This window comes from Mytilus californianus, unplaced genomic scaffold (genome assembly GCF_021869535.1).
Source record: "Mytilus californianus isolate M0D057914Y unplaced genomic scaffold, xbMytCali1.0.p SCAF_13, whole genome shotgun sequence".
Taxonomy (NCBI): Eukaryota; Metazoa; Mollusca; class Bivalvia; order Mytilida; family Mytilidae; genus Mytilus; species Mytilus californianus.
Window position 1 is genome coordinate 5,475,287 of NW_026262615.1, and position 19,353 is coordinate 5,494,639.

The 19,353-nt window shown below is 35.5% G+C and overlaps 1 protein-coding gene across 7 annotated transcripts in view; it reads left to right on the forward strand.

The window, feature by feature from the left end:
- The window catches only part of LOC127723054 (PHD finger protein 3-like), a 75,781-nt gene extending 56,668 nt beyond the window's left edge, over positions 1-19,113 (forward strand). For all 7 annotated transcript variants that reach the window (XM_052229482.1, XM_052229485.1, XM_052229487.1 and 4 more), the window contains 3 exons: positions 4,443-4,638; positions 8,994-9,197; positions 15,697-19,113. In XM_052229482.1, coding sequence (XP_052085442.1) covers positions 4,443-4,638; positions 8,994-9,197; positions 15,697-18,380 — 3,084 coding nt within the window. In that variant the 3' untranslated portion in view covers positions 18,381-19,113. The remainder of the gene's footprint in view (positions 1-4,442; positions 4,639-8,993; positions 9,198-15,696) is intronic.
- Positions 19,114-19,353: the final 240 nt, after the last annotated feature.

Consider the following 19,353-nt stretch of genomic DNA (forward strand, 5'->3'; position numbering starts at 1 on the left):
AAATCCTTTATTTTATCAAAATCTACATAAATGTACTGCTATTGAATTATTGTCTTCCCATACATTAAATCCCCAAAATTTTCCTGTATGCAGTGACCTTCACTACAAGACCTTTCGTTAGAACTGCGACCACAGCACAAGTACTAGTGCAAGGGGAAACCATGATTAAAGAATAAAAAAAAACGTGCACCGGAATGAAAATAGTAATAACTAATTACTACATAACAAATTCAATATACCGAATCATTTAATAACTTTAAAGGAAAAGTTTAACTGACAAAAGGGAATGCATGGAAATTATAAAAAAAAATATCATGGTTCTCTCAATTCACTCCACTGCTCTGTGTTGATTGTTTATCAATGTCATGATTAGGTAAACTTCTACAACAAATTCGTAAACTGATAAGCTTGCGACCAACAATTGCTGAATGAAATATTATCTGTCGATAATAAGTTATAAATTCATCATAATAAATGTAAAAAAAACATGTACTGATTCATATTTTAGTCGTAGATGCATGATTTTTTTTATTAGTTGTTATTGGCTTTGAACTAGCTGTCAGTAACTGCGAGTACTCTCAGATCTGTACTTATTGTCTTTTTGTTGTGGGGATGTATAAGTACCTGTCCACGTCCACCCTGTGTTTTTGTTTTTGTTATCTGGCGGCGGCGGCGTTAACTAACTTCTTAAAAGCTTAATATTTCAGAAGATAGAAGACCTGGATGCTTCCTTCATACTTTGTATATAGATGCCATATGATATGAAGTTTCTGTCTGTCATATGCCCATTGTCCTTGACCTCATTTTCATGGTTCAGTGACTACTTGAAAAAAATTTAAGATTTTAAAAAAATTTTGCGGTCATATATTGGTATAACGTTGGCGTCGTCGGCGTCGTCCAGCGTCGTCAGAAGACACATTGGTTTTCGCACTCTAACTTTAGTTTAAGTGAATGGATCTCTATGAAATTTTACCATAAGGTTCAATACCACAAAATGAAGGTTGGGATTGATTTTGGGGGTTATGGTACCAACAGTTAAGGAATAAGGGGCCAAAAAGGGGCCAAAAATAAGCATTTTTGTAACTTCCAGACATAACTTGTGTGTTAGTGTATGGATCTCTCTGACATTGTTCCACAAGGTTCCATATCACACAGGGAATGCTGGGATTGATTTTGGGGGTAATTGCCTCAAAATATTAGGAATTAGGGGCCAAAAAAGGGGCAAAAAACAAGCATTTTTCTAGTTTCATGACAATAACTTGTGTGTAAGTGTATGGATCTTTCTGAAATTGTACTACAAGGCTCCATATCACAAAGGGAATGCTGGAATTGAGTTTGGGGGTAATTGCCCAAAACGTTTAGGAATAAGGGGCCAAAAAGGGGCCAAAAATAAGCATTTTTCTAGTTTCCAGACAATAACTTGTGTTCAAGAGTATGGATCTCTCTGAAATTGTACCACAAGGTTCCATATCACACAGGGAATGCTGGGATTGATTTTGGGGGTAATTGCCTCAAAATATAAGAATTAGGGGCAAAAAAAGGGGCAAAAAACAAGCATTTTTCTAGTTTCATGATAATAACTTGTGTGTAAGTGTATGGATCTTTCTGAAATTGTACGACAAGGTTCCATATCACAAAGGGAAAGCTGGAATTGAGTTTGGGGGTAATTGCCCAAAATGTTTAGGAATAAGGGGCCAAAAAGGGGCCAAAAATAAGCATTTTTCTAGTTTCCAGACAATAACTTGTGTTCAAGTGTATGGATCTCTCTGAAATTGTACTGCAAGGTACCATACCACAAAGGGAAGGCTTGGATTGAGTTTTGGGGTGATGAATCATAAGGGGGTTCAAAAAATTTGGGGGGGGGATTTTTTTTTTTTTTCCTTTTTTTTTCTTTTAAAATTTTCCATTTTAAGTTGGTTATTTCTCTGTTTTATATTTAAAAGCAAATAATAATGATATGGTAGGAGATACACACCAAACAGGATGTGTAAATTTTTATATAATAAGTATTGTGCAATAGCAAGAAATTTTCAATTGCACAGTATTGCACAATAGCAAGAAATCTTCAATTGCACAGTATTGCGCAATAGCAAGAAATCTTCAATTGCACAGTATTGTGCAATAGCAAGAAATATCCAATAGCACAATATTGCGCAATAGCAAGAAATTGTCAATTGTACAGTATTGCGCAATTGCAAGAAATATTCAATTGCAATGTATTGTGCAAAAGAAGATACTTCGTATAAGTTGCTTATTTCTTGACCAATTCCAATGGGGTTTTATTCTTGAATTCTTGGGGTTCTTAAATATGCTGATTCTAACCGTGTATTAAGTTTTTGGATTTTGGGCCCCGTTTTTAAATTGGTCAACATTGAGGTCCAAAGGGTCCAAAATTAAACTTTGTTTGATTTCATCAAAAATTGAAATATTGGGGTTCTTTGATATGCCGAATCTAACTGTGTATTTAGATTCTTAATTTTTGGTTCCGTGTTCAAATTGGTCTACATTAAGGTCCAAAGGGTCCAAAATTAAACTTAGTTTGATTTATAAAAATTGAATTCTTAGGGTTCTTTGATATGCTGAATCTAAACATGTATTTAGATTTTTGATTATGGGCCCAGTTTTCAAGTTGGTCCAAATCGGGGTCCAAAATTAAACTTTGTTTGATTTCAACAAAAATTGAATATATGGGGTTCTTTGATATGCTGAATCTAACCATGTATTTAGATTTTTGATTTTTGGGCCCCATTTTCAACTTTGTCCACATTGAGGTCAAAAGGGTCCAAAATTAAACTTTGTTTGATTTCATCAAAAATTGAATTCTTGGGGTTCTTTGATATGCTGAATCTAACCATGTATTTAGATTTTGGATATTGGACCATAATAGGTGAATGTCCAATTTAAAATTTTTAAGTTCTTAGACCACATTCATTCTGTCAGAAACCTATGCTGTGTCAAATATTTAATCACAATCCAAATTCAGAGCTGTATCAAGCTTGAATGTTGTGTCCATACTTGCCCCAACTGTTCAGGGTTCGACCTCTGCGGTCGTATCAAGCTGCGCCCTGCTGAGCATTTTATTCTAATACTGTATGCATTAGGTCAACTATATTTGGTGTATGGAAATATTTTAAAATGTACATGTCAGTCTGGCAGGTTTTATTTGACCTTTACCTTATTTTCATGGTTCATTGCCTATGTTAAGTTTTTGTGTTTTGCATGTTTTGGTCTGTTTTTCTTTAAACTTTAAGCAATAGATCAACTATATTCGGTGTATGGAATGATTGTAAGGTGTATATGTCTGTCTGGCAGGTATCATCTGACATTCACCTCATTTTCATGGTTCATTGGTCAATGTTCAGTTTTCCTGGTTAACTTTGTTTCTTAGATACTATAGCTATAAGCAATAGGTCAACTATATTTGATGCATGGAATGATTTTAACATGTTTAAGGTGTACATGTCTGTCTGGCAGGGTTCATCTGACCTTGACTTCATTTTCATGGTTCATTGGTCAATATAGAATTTCCATGGTATGGTCTCTTTCTTTTATACTATAAGCAATAGGTCATCTATATTCTGTGTATGGAATGATTGTATTAAAGCTGTACATGTATTTCTGGCTTGGTTTATCTGACCTTGACCTCATTTTCTTGGATCATAAATATTATGTGATACTTGTAAAACTTTTTATGTAGGACTATCAACATAAAATCAATGGTCAGTTTAGTAGACGAGACATTTCAGCGTGTGCACTCTTGTTATAGTTTGTTCTTATGTTGTACTTGTTACACCATTGTCCCAGGTTAGGGGAGGGTTGGCGCCTTCAAACGAGTTTAACCCTTGCCACATTCTGTTTGTGCCTGTCTCAAATCAGAAGCCTGTAATTCAGTGGTTGTCATTTGTTGCTGTGTAACATAATTGTTTTTTTGTTCATTATTTTGTACATGAATTAGGCCGTTAGTTTTTCTCGTTTGAATTGTTTTACATTTGTCATTTCAGGCCTTTTATAGCTGACTATGCCATGTGGGCTTTACTTATTGTTGAAGGCCGTACGGTGACCTATAGCTGTTAATTTCTGTGTCATTTGGTCTCTTGTCGAGAGTTGTCTCATTTGCAATCATACCACATCTTCTTATTATTATATATACTGGATTTATTTAGTATATATGCATACATTGATTCAATAATTTTTATTTCATTAGAATTAAAACGAAAAAACTTGTTTCATATGACTAAGTTTTTAAATTTGTAAAAATGGATGTTTCAGAGACAATAACAAAACAGGTGGCCAGATTTTTTTTGAGATTTTCATGGTTGATAAGGTCTTGCTGTGCTGATAATTTCCTTAAAGAATATAATATTTTTTAGTGAATGATTTATTATTTGAGAATCAGACGTAACGATTGACAAACCTAATAAATATTTGTGTTTATTCCTCAGGACATTATTGTATTAAGATTCATCCCTGGACCAAATGAAGAAAAGACATCATACATCAATTTATATTCATATCTCAACAGTCGATCACGATGTGGAGTGGTGGGGAGTGTCTCAAAGTACATAAAGGATTTCTACATCCTGCCTCTTGCATCTCATAGTAAAATACCATCAGTCATTAAACCGTTTGTTGAACAGGGTATGTATTAAAGCAATTAGGGAAAAGATACCAAGGGAATAATAAAAAATAATTTGAAGTAAAATAGACAATACAAAGGCCAAAAAGATGCAACAAACCAAAGCCCTCAGAACACTTAAGATTAAGGACATACAATACAGTTTTGATCCCAATGTTATTCTTTTACGAAAATTTACATACAAAGGTATTTTTCACCTAGTCTATTCTATTAAAAAAGCAATTTTTTCATTTTTCTTTCTTAGTAAAATAAAAAAAGAATAGTAGACACATGTTTTAGTAATATACATTTGTGTAACAATTTTCTTATTTTTTATCAAAGATTAATGATTTCAGCATCTCATAAAAATTGGTACAAATATTTTTCCTACATAATCAAACCAAATGTCATTTTAAAAAAGGGTCAATTTTCATTATATGCTACAGTTTGCAGTAGCAAAATATAACATTTTAGCAGCATCATTACCTCCTCTGTAACTGTTTTGTATGCCCTAAAGCAACTGGATCCCTCCCCACCAAAAACTAAGGGGAACTTATGTGCTCCATTAGGGAGGGTCCCTCCCCACCAAAAACTAAGGGGAACTTATGTGCTTCATTAGGGAGGATCCCACCCCACCAAAAACTAAGGTGAACTTATGTGCTCCATTAGGGAGGGTCCCTCCCCACCAAAAATTGGGAATAACTCATGTGCACCATTAGGGAAGATGCCTCCCCACCAAAAACTAAGGGGAACTTATGTGCTTCATTAGGGAGGGTCCCTCCCCACCAAAAACTAAGGTGAACTTATGTACTCCATTAGAGAGGATCCCTCCTCACCAAAAACTTGGGTGAACTTATGTACTCCATTAGTGGGGATCCCTCCCCACCAAAAACTGGGGTGAACTTATGTACTCCATTAGTGAGGATCCCTCCCCACCAAAAACTGGGGGTAACTTGTGTGTTCCATTACAGAGGATCCCTCCCCACCAAAAACTGGGGTAACTTATGTACTCCATTAGTGAGGATCCCTCCCCACCAAAAATACTAGGGTAACTAATGTGCTCCATTAGTGAGGATCCCTCCCCACCAAAAACTGGGGTCACTTATGATCTCCATTAGTGAGGATCCCTCCCCACCAAAAACTGGGGGTAACTTATGTACTCCATTAGTGAGGATCCCTCCCCTCCAAAAACTGGGGTAGACTTATGTACTCCATTAGTGAGGATCCATCCTAACCAAAAACTGGGGTAAACTAATGTACTCCATTAGTGAGGATCCCTCCCCACCAAAAACTGGGGTAGACTTATGTACTCCATTAGTGAGGATCCCTCCCCTCCAAAAACTTGGGTAACGTATGTGCTCCATTAGTGAGGATCCCTCCCCACCAAAAACTTGGGTGAACTTATGTGCTCCATTAGTGAGGATCCCTCCCCACCAAAAACTGGGGTAACTTATGTGCTCCATTAGTGAGGATCCCTCCCCACCAAAAACTGGGGTCACTTATGTACTCCATTAGTGAGGATCCCTCCCCACCAAAAACTGGAAGTAACTTATGTACTCCATTAGTGAGGATCCCTCCCCACCAAAAACTTGGGTGAACTTATGTGCTCCATTAGTGAGGATCCCTCCCCACCAAAAACTGGGGTAACTTATGTACTCCATTAGTGAGGATCCCTCCCCACCAAAAACTGGGGTCACTTATGTTCTCCATTAGTGAGGATCCCTCCCCACCAAAAACTGGGGTAACTTATATACTCCATTAGTGAGGATCCCTCCCCACCAAAAACTGGGGTAACTTATGTACTCCATTAGTGAGGATCCCTCCCCACCAAAAACTGGAAGTAACTTATGTACTCCATAAGTGAGGATCCCTCCCCACCAAAAACTGGGGTAACTTATGTACTCCATTAGTGAGGCTCCCTCCCCACCAAACACAGGGGTGAACTTATGTACTCCATTAGTGAAGATCCCTCCCCACCAAAAACTGGGGGTAACTTGTGTGTTCCATTAGAGAGGATTCCTCCCCACCAAAAACTGGGGTAACTTATGTTCTCCATTAGTGAGGATCCTTCCCCACAAAAAACTGGGGTAAACTTATGTGCTCCATTAGTGAGGATCCCTCCCGACCAAAAACTGGGATAATTTATGTACTCCATTAGTGAGGATCCATCCTAACCAAAAACTGGGGTAAACTTATGTACTCCATTAGTGAGGACCCCTCCCCACCAAAAATTGGGGATAACTTATATACTCCATTAGGGAGGATCCCTCCCCACCAAAAACTTGGGTAACTTATGTACTCTATTAGAGAGGATCCCTCCTCACCAAAAACTTGGATGAACTTATGTACTCCATTAGTGAAGATCCCTCCCCACCAAAAACTGGGGTGAACTTATGTACTCCATTAGTGAGGATCCCTCCCCACCAAAAACTTGGGGTGACATGTGTGTTCCATTAGAGAGGATCCCTCCCCACCAAAAACTGGGGTAACTTATGTACTCCATTAGTGAGGATCCTTCCCCACCAAAAACTTGGGTAACTTATGTGCTCCTTTAGTGAGGATCCCTCCCCACCAAAAACTGGGGTAACTTATGTACTCCATTAGTGAGGATCCCTCACCACCAAAAACTGGGGTGAACTTATGTGCTCCATTAGTGAGGATCCCTCCCCACCAAAAACTGGGGTTACTTAAGTACTCCATTAGTGAGGATCCCTCCGCACCAAAAACTTGGGTAACTTATGTGCTCCATTAGTGAGGATCCCTCCCCACCAAAAACTGGGGGTAACTTATGTACTCCATTAGTGAGGATCCCTCCCCACCAAAAACCGGGGGTAATTTAAGTACTCCATTAGTGAGGATTCCTCCCCACCAAAAACTGAGGTAACTTTAGCTTATGTGCTCCGATAGTGAGGATCCCTCCCCACCAAAAACTGGGGTGAACTTATGTACTCCATTAGGGAGGATCCTTTTCCACCAAAAACTTGGGTAACTTATGTGCTTCATTAGAGGAGATCCCTCCCCACCAAAAACTGGAGGTAACTTATGTTCGCCATTAGTGAGGATTTCTCCCCACCAAATACTGGGATGAACTTGTGTACTCCATTAGTGAGGATCCCTCCAAACAAACACAGGGTAACTTATGTACTCCCTTAGTGACACTCCCATGTTACTTCTGATAAAATACATTGTATGAGTCATATCCAGCGATTTTTCATTATTTAATAGCTAATTGACAAATGTCTCTTGTCTAACCTCACACCAAATTCATAAACCATCTAACCCTAATACTATATACTCAATGTCCAATTGCTAAGTAGTAATAGCTCTACATTCTGCTGATATATTCATGCAGGAATGAACAACTTTAGGAACATGGTTATGTGTTATATCTTACAAAGTCTATCCGAATGATTTTACAAAGAATTTTGCTCAAACTGGTGCTCGGGGTCGTCTTAAACTTGCAGTGAGGTGAGAGATTTTTTTGTTTGTTGCTCTGTGTTAAAAGCCTCACTGTGACCTCTGAGATGAAGAGTAGCAATTAAAGCGCTATTCTTTACTTTTTGTGTGTTTTTTTTTATGTGCATGTTCTGATTTTGTGTCATGGATGGATACCCCATATCCCTTGTTTTTCTATTATGTAAGAGAAATAACCATTTTTCATCAATTGCATCTGAAGAGAACTCCCATTTGACAGGTTTTGGCATACACTGACAGAAAAGGTGAATAGGGAAGGCAAACATTAGACAAAAGTACATAAAATATTGCTAAAATATTCTTAGTAAGGGAAAATTTGCAAAAAATATTCATAGGAAGGAAAAATATTGCTTAAAGTATATGATTTACAGAAAAAATATGCTAAAAATATTCACAGTATAGAAAATAAAGTGTGCAAAAATATTCACAGTACAGGAAAAATATGCAAAAGATATTCATATTACAGATAAATATGCAAAAAATATAATACAGAAAAATATGCAAAAAGTATTCATTGTATAGAAAAGTATGCAAAAAATATTCATAGTACAGATAAATATGCAAAAAGTATTCACAGAACAGAAAAATATGCAAAAAGTATTCATAGTACAGAAAATATGCAAAAAATATTCATAGTACAGAAAAAATATGCAGAATATTTATACCTCAGATAAAGAGACCCTCAAATAAAACTCTGCAATACCGATTTAACAATAGGTATAGTCTTCTAACAATAGGCAAAGTCTATGTTAATATCAATTTTTTGGCAACTTTGTTTCATCAAGTTGAACCTTCTTTAATTCATATGTATATCAAGTATGTCAAACAAAAGTGTTTTACTGTGCATATTTAATATTTGTTACAGTAACAAACACTTAAAAAATTATTTATAAATATATTTTAGGTTTGGAGTTGAACCGTCCTCATATGTTACTGGCAGTTATAGTGAGGCAGAAATTAAAGCCACATGGTGTCGAACCAGACCCTAAACCAAAACATCGACAAGGTCAAGTCAACAAAGTTCGTCAGCAGGAAAAACGACCATATACTCCTCCTGGGCAGAAATCATATGGACCACTTCCGAAAATCCCCAAAATAAGCAAGCCAGGTATAGGTTTGAAATACAAATCTAAATCTAGTACCATAACATCTACTACTAGTTCTACTGTGACATCAATGGTTACCATGACAACTGCTGCTTCCTCTATAATGCCATCTGGTGGCAGTGATCCCATTGTGGAAGTGTATAGTTCTGTTGTTGGTGGGTGATTAAATAACAGGAAATCTTTCTGTACCAGTTTGTCATAAGTTTGTTTATATTTAATTGATAAATTCATTTATTTTTATGGATACCAATTTTTGTAGATTGATGAAAACTGAATATTCCTGGATATTTGAATTTTTGGTCTTGACAAATTTGTATACCAGCCTATAAAAAAAAATTAGCTTTGTTCAACATTTAAATCTGTTAACCTATACCCACGAAAATTGGTATCCCAGGAATCAGAAAATAAATTTTATGATATTTACAATAAATTTGAATTCTTTAAAGATTATAAAGATTATATATAGTTTAAATTCTAGAAGCTTCAAATATTCATAATGTATTACATTGATAATATATATGATGCAAAATGATTTAAAACAATAATCTGTGTTCATTTAATGTATTTTGATAAGTGATAGTATATTGTGTAAGTGGAAGACAAACTGTTATAGTAAGGTTTCACTGTTACTTGGTGTTGTGAACCCATTAACTTCACCGGTCCTTGGTGTTGTGAACCCATTAACTTCACTGTTCCTTGGTGTTGTGAACCCATTAACTTCACTGTTCATTGGTGTTGTGAACCCATTAAATTCACTGTTCCTTGGTGTTGTGAACCGATTAACTTCACTGTTACATGGTGTTGTGAACTGATTAACTTTACTGTTCCAGGGTGTTGTGAACCCATTTACTTCACTGTTTCTTGGTGTTGTGAGCCCATTAACTTCATTGTTCCTTGGTGCTGTGAACCCATTAACTTCACTGTTCATTGGTGTTGTGAAGTGATTAACTTCACTTTTCCTTGGTGTTATTAACCTATTAACTTCACTGTTCCTTGTTGTTTTGAACCTATTAACTTCACTGTTCCTTGGTGATGTGAACCCATTATCTTCACTGTTCCTTGTTGTTTTGAACCCATTAACTTCACTGTTCCTTGGTGTTGTGAACCCATTAACTTTACTGTTCCTTGGTGTTTTGAACCCATTGACTTTACTGTTCCTTGGTGTTTTGAACCCATTGACTTTACTGTTCCTTGTTGTTTTGAACCCATTAACTTCACTGTTCCTTGGAGTTGTGAACCCATTAACTTCACTGTTCCTTGTTGTTTTGAACCCTTTTAAATTTAAGATTTAATTTTTATTTTGCATATTTTCCTGAATATGAAGGAATTAAATATTGTTAGTCAAAAATACTTTTCAACACTGACAACAGCATTCCCAGGAAAGATGCAGGGTTGGGTGGAACCATAAATGCTATTTTTTAAAAAGATTTCAGTGCATTTCATGCAGTTGGGCAATAATGAAAACATTCCTAGAATCATATGTATTACATGTTTTATTAACCCTGATAAATTTTCCACTTCAAGGGAAATTGTTATTGGCTTATTTTTTAGCTCACCTGAGATTTTCTCATCACTTTGTGTCCGATGTCTGCCATCGTTGTCTGTTAACGTTTACAAAAATCTTCTCCTCTGAAACTACTGGGCCAAATTTAACTAAACCTGACCACAATCATCATTGGGGTATCTAGTTTAAAAAATATGTCTAATGACCCCGCCTGCCAGACAAGGTGGCCGTCATGCCTAAAAATAGGACATGGGTAAAATGTAAGTTTTGCCTGTTATTTCGAAAACCGCTATAAAAAGAGAAATTCTGACAGGGTAAAAAATGTGCAGAATGTTGAGCTCTACCTATTGTCTATTTACGTCAAAACTCTCAATCGACTTCTTATAGGAGTTATTGCCCTTAAATGACAAATTTTACCATTTTTAAAATTTTTCCCCTATTATCAGTCAGGGGTGCTACTTAAACAAGTGATTTCATCATCACTTATTTCAGTGATTTGATAAATTCAGTTATCACCTATTTAAGTGATTTTAGTGTTTTCTTTGATCTTCAAATGCTAATTTCATTGATTTTCCATATTTTCACAATCTTTTCTTTAATTTTCCTACATAAATCAATTATCCCTTTTTCTTTGTATATTAATTTCACCAGTGCGCTTGGGCAGTAAGTTAGTGCGCTAAAGCTTTTAAAAGTACCCTTGGGAATTTTTCTGTAATCAAAAATTCATTAACTACTCTTACTATCAGAAAAAGATCAACAATATTAGGTAACCTGATTGGTTTTCTTTTGAGTTAGAATGATCTACTTCAAGGTTATGACCTGATCAACAAACTATTCCAGTTTTTGCATATTTTAAAAAAACTGTAAAAGTGTCAGGCTTATCAAGCAAAAGACAATTTCTGCATATACATAGTTGTTTTTTCAATGGAATTGTTGTCTTTTTACCAATAAAAAAATCAAGCTTGTGGGAAAAATATCAAAAAAATGTTATAAACACTTATTAAAGTGATTACATTTTAACTTCTCAAATTACTTGTTTCAGTGATTTTAAAAAGTCTGTGTGAAAATTTTTAATATTTCACAGCCAAAATCACTCGAGGGAGTGATTCTGAAATCACTTGTTTAAGTAGTACCCCTGACTGATTATCATGAAAATTATAATAGATAGACAAAAACTTTAAATAGCAAAAAAAATGATCCACAAGATAAGATCTACAAATGTTTTGCGTATTTGCCTATCTTAAAAACTATATTAGATAGATGGAAACTCTTAAGCAGCAAAAATGAATAGCAAGACAAGATCTACAAATAAGTCACCATGACTGAAATTGTTAGTCGACTCCTTATTGAAGTTATTGCCCTTTAATGATGATTTATCACATTTTTACTTAATATCTTGAAAACTGTAATAGATAAATAGAAACTTTGAAAAGGAAAATAATCAGCTGGATAAGATCTACAAACATGTCAACATGACTGAAATTGTCAGCTAACACTTAATAGAGTTATTCCCCTTTAATGATGATTTTTACTAAAAAGAGGCCATTGTTGAAAATGCAGGTGATCGACACAGGCTCTTTAGAGCCTCTAGTTCATAAATATTTTTGTAAACAATTTCTTAATTTAAAATTGGAAGACTGAATAGGAGAGAAAGAGGAATTGATATTCTTGAAATGATCAAATGGTAGGAAAAGAGGGGGCAATCAAGTTAATATATTGTAAGTGGTGGAGTGGTTTTGTTTGAAGGTTTGAAAATATGAAACAATTAGTTAGCAATTTGTGAATGGTGATGATCATCAAAGTTCTCTCACTAGTGAATGAAATCCAAATGTACAATAACTTGAAAATAACATTACCAAATATATAGTAACCAGTGAAAGTTATATTCCTTGCCTGAAAATTCTATTTACCTTTTTATTTTAACCCTATGATTGTTTTTGTATTGATATTTACACTTTTTAAATGTTGACTTACATTCTTGCTTGGGCAAAATTGTTGCCAAATGGTATATAAATGGCATGAATCTTGGAAGCATGTTGTATAACAGTCATACCCATGGTCACTGGACAATGGGCATAGACCAGTAAAAATTGGTTTGGTCCAGTTAAGTGATATGCATTACTGGATCAAATGACAAGTAACATTTTTGATATTGTCCAAATCATATGTGTGAATGTCCAGTAAAATAGAGTCAGGTCCAGTTAAGAAGAATGTTTTTACTAGACCAAATGTCCAGTTTATTTCACAATACCTTGAGAACCACTGGTATCAATAATTTTGTCACCAATGCTGCAGGTCTTAGGTTTTGATTTTTGGTCAGATTATACCAAATAAAATTGAGAATGGAAATGGGGAATGTGTCAAAGAGACAACAACCCGACCATAGAGCAGACAACAGCCGACGGCCACCAAAGACTGGCAAATTGGTATTTGCTACATCTGTACTAAACAAAGAGCATTTACGAGTCCGAATAATTTATTTTAGGTAGGGTGACATTTCTTTCTGTCTATATAAAAATAAGGAGATGAGGTATAATTGCCAATGAGACAACTATCCACCAAAGGTCAAATAAAGTGGATGTAAGCAATTATAGGCACCCTTACAGCCTTCAACAATGAGAAAAACCTTACCGTATAGTTGGCTATAAGGGGCCCGACATGAAAAATATGAAACAATACAATTGAGAATAGCCTTATTTATAACAAAACAATTAACGAAGAACAAATATGACAGACATGAACTAACAACAACCACTGAACTATAGGCTCCTAACTTGGGACAGGCACACAAAGAATGTGGCGGAGTTAAACATGTTTGTGAGTGCTCAACCCTCTCCCTAACCTGGGTTAGTGGTGTTAAAGCACAACATAAGAATAAACTGTAAAAATCAGTTGAAAAAGGCTTAACTCATCAGATCTATACAAAGCAGAAAAACATAAAACAAAAACACGGACCATATATGCAATTTTTGTTTTTCTTTGTAGAAATAGTTATTTGTTTTTATAGTGATTAAGATTATATTACAATGTTGATTGCTGTACCCCAATTTTTGACAATTTTACCTATTATGTCTGTTTATTTTACTCACACATTGTTGTCAATATAATTGAATTCTATGTGACTTTCATACAAGTGAAAGGTTTAGCTAGCTATAAAACTAGGTTTAATCCACTATTTTCTACATTAGGAAATGCTTGTACCAAGTCAGGAATATGACAGTTTTCCATTCGTTTGATGTGCTTGAGCTTTTGATTTTGCCATTTTATAAAGGACTTTCCGTTTTGAATTTCCCTTTGAGTTTGGTATTTTTGTTATTTTACTTTTTTCTGAGTTCTGATGCCTTGTGAACTAGCATGATAAAGAATTAAGCATGTCTGGCTAGTGCAAAGCAGAGTTCATATCATATCTGAATTATTATCATCATCAGAAGATGAAAACTTAGAACCAATAATATCAACAGGCTTTTTTTCCTAGAATATATCTTGTCAGTGGCCCCAAAATTTATTATACCCCTGCTAAAAAAGGAGTTTTGATATACTGTTTTACACTGTCTGTCCTTCTGTCTGTGTGTATGACTATCCCATTAAATTATAGTCACATTTTTCTCAGGAACTACAAACAATATCTTCCTAAAATTTGTAATCAGGTTTTATGTCAGCATGCTCTACTGTATGACACAGTTTCAGATTCATTTTGTTTTTCAACTGCCTGTTACATATATATACTTAAGGATGTTCGCTCCGCTGTTTCAAATAACAAGCCTTTTAGATGACTGTAATAAATTGATAGTATATAGATAAAGGAACATAAAAAAAAAGGAAAGGTCTGTGTCCTTGTTTTGAGATATACTCAATTGAAATTTGATACATTTAACATTGGCCCCTCTTTCTTTCAAAAAATGTGAAAAATTAACAAGGATTTTATAAGATTTTCAAAAATGGCTTCTTAAACCATATGTAATAAAATTATGAAGGAAAGTGGGGGTTAGCGGGCAAAACATTTTCATTGGTTTTACATGGATAAAAAAGGATTCTGAATATCTGACAAAAGGTCGAAAACAACAATGGCAAACATCCTTAAAGCAGGAGTATCATTATATAACTCTGTTATGGTGTTCTGAACATCTGACTAATATAGCTTTATTAAAACCTAAATACCCTGTTCAAAGTTGTATCATATACTGTACCAAACCTTGATTGATATCAATTTGTTGGTCTAAGACTATGTACTGATATTGATCTTTGAACTCTAGGGTTGACAGAACATGTTATCAAGAAATTTTGATGTATCATTATGTAAATATTAACATTTCATTTTCAAAAAGAGTGTACCATACGAAAATAAGGAGATTTGGTTTGATTGCTAATGAGACAACTAACAATCAGAGTTTTAATGACATGGATGTAAGCAACTATAGGCTCTCAAAAATAAGCAAAACCAATACTGTATAGTCAGCTATAAAAGACCCTGAAATGTGAAACAATTCAAGCACAAAAAAAACATACAGCCTGATATATGACAACACATTTACAGAACGTGGCAGGTTTAAACATGTTTGTGAGTGCTCAATCCTCCTACTAATGTTGGGCAGTGGAGTAACAGCAAAATATAATAACAAAATGAATGTTTTAATTTCTGATGATGTTCTTGGATTATTTTAAGCAGACGTTCATTTATCCTTAAAGGTAGTATATAGTCATTAGAATATATATTAAAACACACTAAATAAGTAGAAAAGAATAACAAAAAACCAAAATAAAATCTATAGGTATTGATTACTTTCACATCACTTTATTTGGTTTGAAAAGGTAAAGAAGAGAAGAAAATGAAACAACAAAAAATTCTTGAGAATGGCTGAAAAAACTTTTAATAAACATAGTTTTTTTTGGTGAAAATTCCTAGTTCCTAAATGTGTTGTATTAATGTTTTATTTTCGTATGCCCATGTTTGAAAACACAGTATAGATCAGCATATATAATTTGACTTATATTTTCAGAGGAGCCAGAACCTTATGACCCAGAGAAGCCAACTATGGATCCAGTACCACAAAAACCTAGTGATGAAGCTGTGTTCAAGAAACCACTAGCACCAGTGGTGAAACGTTCATCCCCATCGTCAAGTCCTGGATCAGTTAAAACATTGCCAGGAGCTGCCAGTATTGTATCTCATATGATGGATAAATTAAAACTGGCAACAAATCCCCTAGAGGCAAATGAAACAATTACTGGTGGATTGTCTCCAATGGCAACCATCACAGACAAGCAAAAAATATTGTTAGAACTTACTCAACGAGTGTGTGAACAGAAGAAATTAATTGAACTCAAGCATGCTGGGAAGTCTGTACAAGATCCAGCTCTTCCATTGGTTGCTGTGGCAAATGCTATGACAGCGATAAGTCAGATTTCAAAAACTCTAGTCTCAGCACCTAAAAGGGCGGCAATAACAGCTTCACAACAGAGTGATAAAACTCATGTATCTGAAAGTGATGGTGTTTCATCTGCATCTCAGCAAAGTGCAAAAACTGATTCTGAAATTAACTCTGTTTCATCAGCATCTTCTAGTGAAGTCAGTACTACATCATCTATAGAGACAGACACAGTGTCATCTGTTGCAGCTGAATTTTTCCCTTCAGTAACCTCTTCCAAAATGTCTGCTCCTACTGCTGCAGGAGCAGCAGATGTACAGCTACTTGCATCAAAAACAATTGGACTTTTGCCACATGAAGTTGCAGCACAATCAGAAAAAATGTCATCTATGCCTGAGGCTCTGAAATCATTATTCTCAAGTATTCCAGGAAGTTATAGTCATGTGACTAAATTTCAAGAAGCTGATCCAATAACAACTGATAAGAAAGAAGAGATCAGTGAAAAGGAGGTCGATAACATTGAAATTGAACAGGAACAATTAGAAATTCAAGATTCAGCAAAAGAAAAAGAAAACAAAAAACTAGTAGAGTCTGTAAAACCGGCAGATCCTCGTCAAGAAAAAATAGTCGTCAAAACGAAGCAGGCTGCAGCAGTGGATAATTCGAGAGAAGGACATAATAAATTTAATGTATCATTACTTGAATTTGATTACGGTGACTCTGATAGTGAGGCTGACGAAATTCCGTCTACTACACCAAGTGAAGAGCTAAAAGATGATGACACAAGGCCATCCTCTGTCATGTCATCTTCCAGTGAAGAGTCCCAAGATTCAGCTAATATTCCCCATCTGCAATATCCTCCATTACCTGCTGAACCAGAGGCTCCTCCCCCACTACCTGAAGAACCTCCACCACCTCCACCGGACCATGCTCCAGAGGAGGAGGAGGTATCTGAAGAAGAGGAAGAAACTGGTAAAAAAGGTAGAAAGAAAAAGAAAAAAAAGAAAAAGGGTAAAAAAGGTAAACCTGCTCCAGAAATTATGCTTGAAGCCAAAGATCCTATTAGCAAAGCTATACTTGATGCTTCATTCAGACGACTGATGGAAAAGCAGCAAGAATCAATGGTCCCACCAATGTCAGTCCCAATGTCTCCTGTAGTAGGACCACAGGCGGTTCCTATGACTGTACCTGGTATTCCAATTACTGGAGCAGGTGCACCTTTTCAGAGTCCAGCAGTGCAAGGTTTAATGGGCCCAATACCTAATGCCAAGCCAGCATTACTACCGACACCACTTTTAAATCCTCCTGTGGCAACAGTCATGATGCCACAAGCTGCTCCAATGGGTATGCCACAGCCTTCACAAACAGTACAACAACCACCTATTGTGCAAAAGACTATCCCAAGTTTATTTGAAATTGAAGTCACACCATCTAAAAGTCTTATTATGGGAAAAATAAGGAAAGATGAACCTGGAAATGAATTAGATCGTGAACTACTTGATCTAGCGGATAATGACTGGAGAGCCGAAGAGCCTCAAGACTTAGATTTAAGACAAGATCAGGATTTAAGAGTGATGGATGTTGATATGAGACAGGCCACAATAAACAAACCCCCTGTTATTCCCCCAAGAGTGATATGGCCAGAAGATGTTGACCATAGAAAAGGGGGTCGTTATACCCCAGATCCTGTATTTGGTTCAGATTTACAATTTCCATCAGAAGATAGCGATTTAAGAAATTTCTGCTCTCCTTTAGATCAGGACTATAGGCGTAGAGATATGCCACAAAATGAAATGGGCAAAGACAATTTTTCTAGTTCTGCTGAGGACCAGGATTTTAGAGTAAATCAGAACAAACGTGGACAAGGAAGGGGGTCACATGATCGAGATTCAGATGGTCACGATCGAGGTAGGAGGAGAAGGCATGAAGACTCCTCACACAGAAAATCTAAAAGGAGGCGAAGAGATGATGATCGCCATCATTCAAGACATGATGACAGAGATCATCGTCATCGTGACAAAGATCAAAGAAAAGGGGATAAAGATCAAGATTCATCTTTGCCTGAAGATGTAGACCAGCGTCCAAAATTAGAGAAGAAAGTTCCACAAGCACCAAGATTAGCAGATAAGGTACCAGTTCCACCTCCACAAGTTCTGGCACAGAAAGCCGCGGCTGAGATAAGTACCCAGAAGGTACCACCACTACAGCCACCACCATTGCCACCAGGAATTGAAGTCAAACCACTAACTCCTTCCACTCCAGTAAATCCTCCAAAAAGAGTTCAGCCCCCTCCCCCAGGCATTGATGATTGGTGAATTTTGTATTAAAAAACTGAACTTGGAAGATGTTATAATTCAACCTGTCCTACAGATGGTGTCTGAACACTAGTCCTGTTAACATCTAAATACACCTAACTGTTATTGAAGGTTTTTTAGAGTATGAATATTGCCATCGTAAAACATGCTGGTTTTTAAGAAATGAGGCTATATATTTTTTTATTGTCAAACACAACTAAATAAGAGAGTACTTTCTGATGAGAGAGGTGTAGTGTTATTGTCTTGTTAGTTTTATTTTTCTGAAAATTCAGAAATTTTTGTGATGTTTTTATTATTGCAAACATTGCAACAGGATAGGTTTTGCCAAAATTGAAAACTTGAATTTTAGATTTTCATAGAATTATTTGTATGCAGGATTTCCTGAATCGTAATAATAAATTTCACAATTCTGTCCATTGTTGAACAACTTGATAATCAATGCACTCAAAAATTTCAAAATTTACAGTACCATGTTGCTTTTCAATGTACAAAGTAAATTTAGCAGAGATCATTAGTCATGATATTCCATAATATTGCTTTAAAGCAGGGACAAAATAAATGTTTATTTATAAAACAATTAAAACTTATAATTTATAAGTAAAGTATGTGAATATTTCGTTGAATCTCATCTTGGTATTTGATTTGCATGAGGTACTTACATGTAAGTGTGTTACATCAATACTGTTTTTAAAATATTTTTTTTTAATTACTTCTCCATAATTGTGGGCTAAATGCACTTCAAAAGTCAAAAAGTCTGAAAAGACCAGTTTTTGTCTGAATTTGCATGAATTTTTACTCGACATTCTTAATTTGTCTGAATAATTTTTAAAAATTCTTGACATAGTATGAATTTGTCTAATAAGGTTCTTGATTTTTCTTGACAAGTGTCTTGACAGTATGAACATTGTCTTAAAATTTCTCGACACTTCCTGTATCATCTGATAAGAGTCTGGATTAGTCTCGACCAATTCTT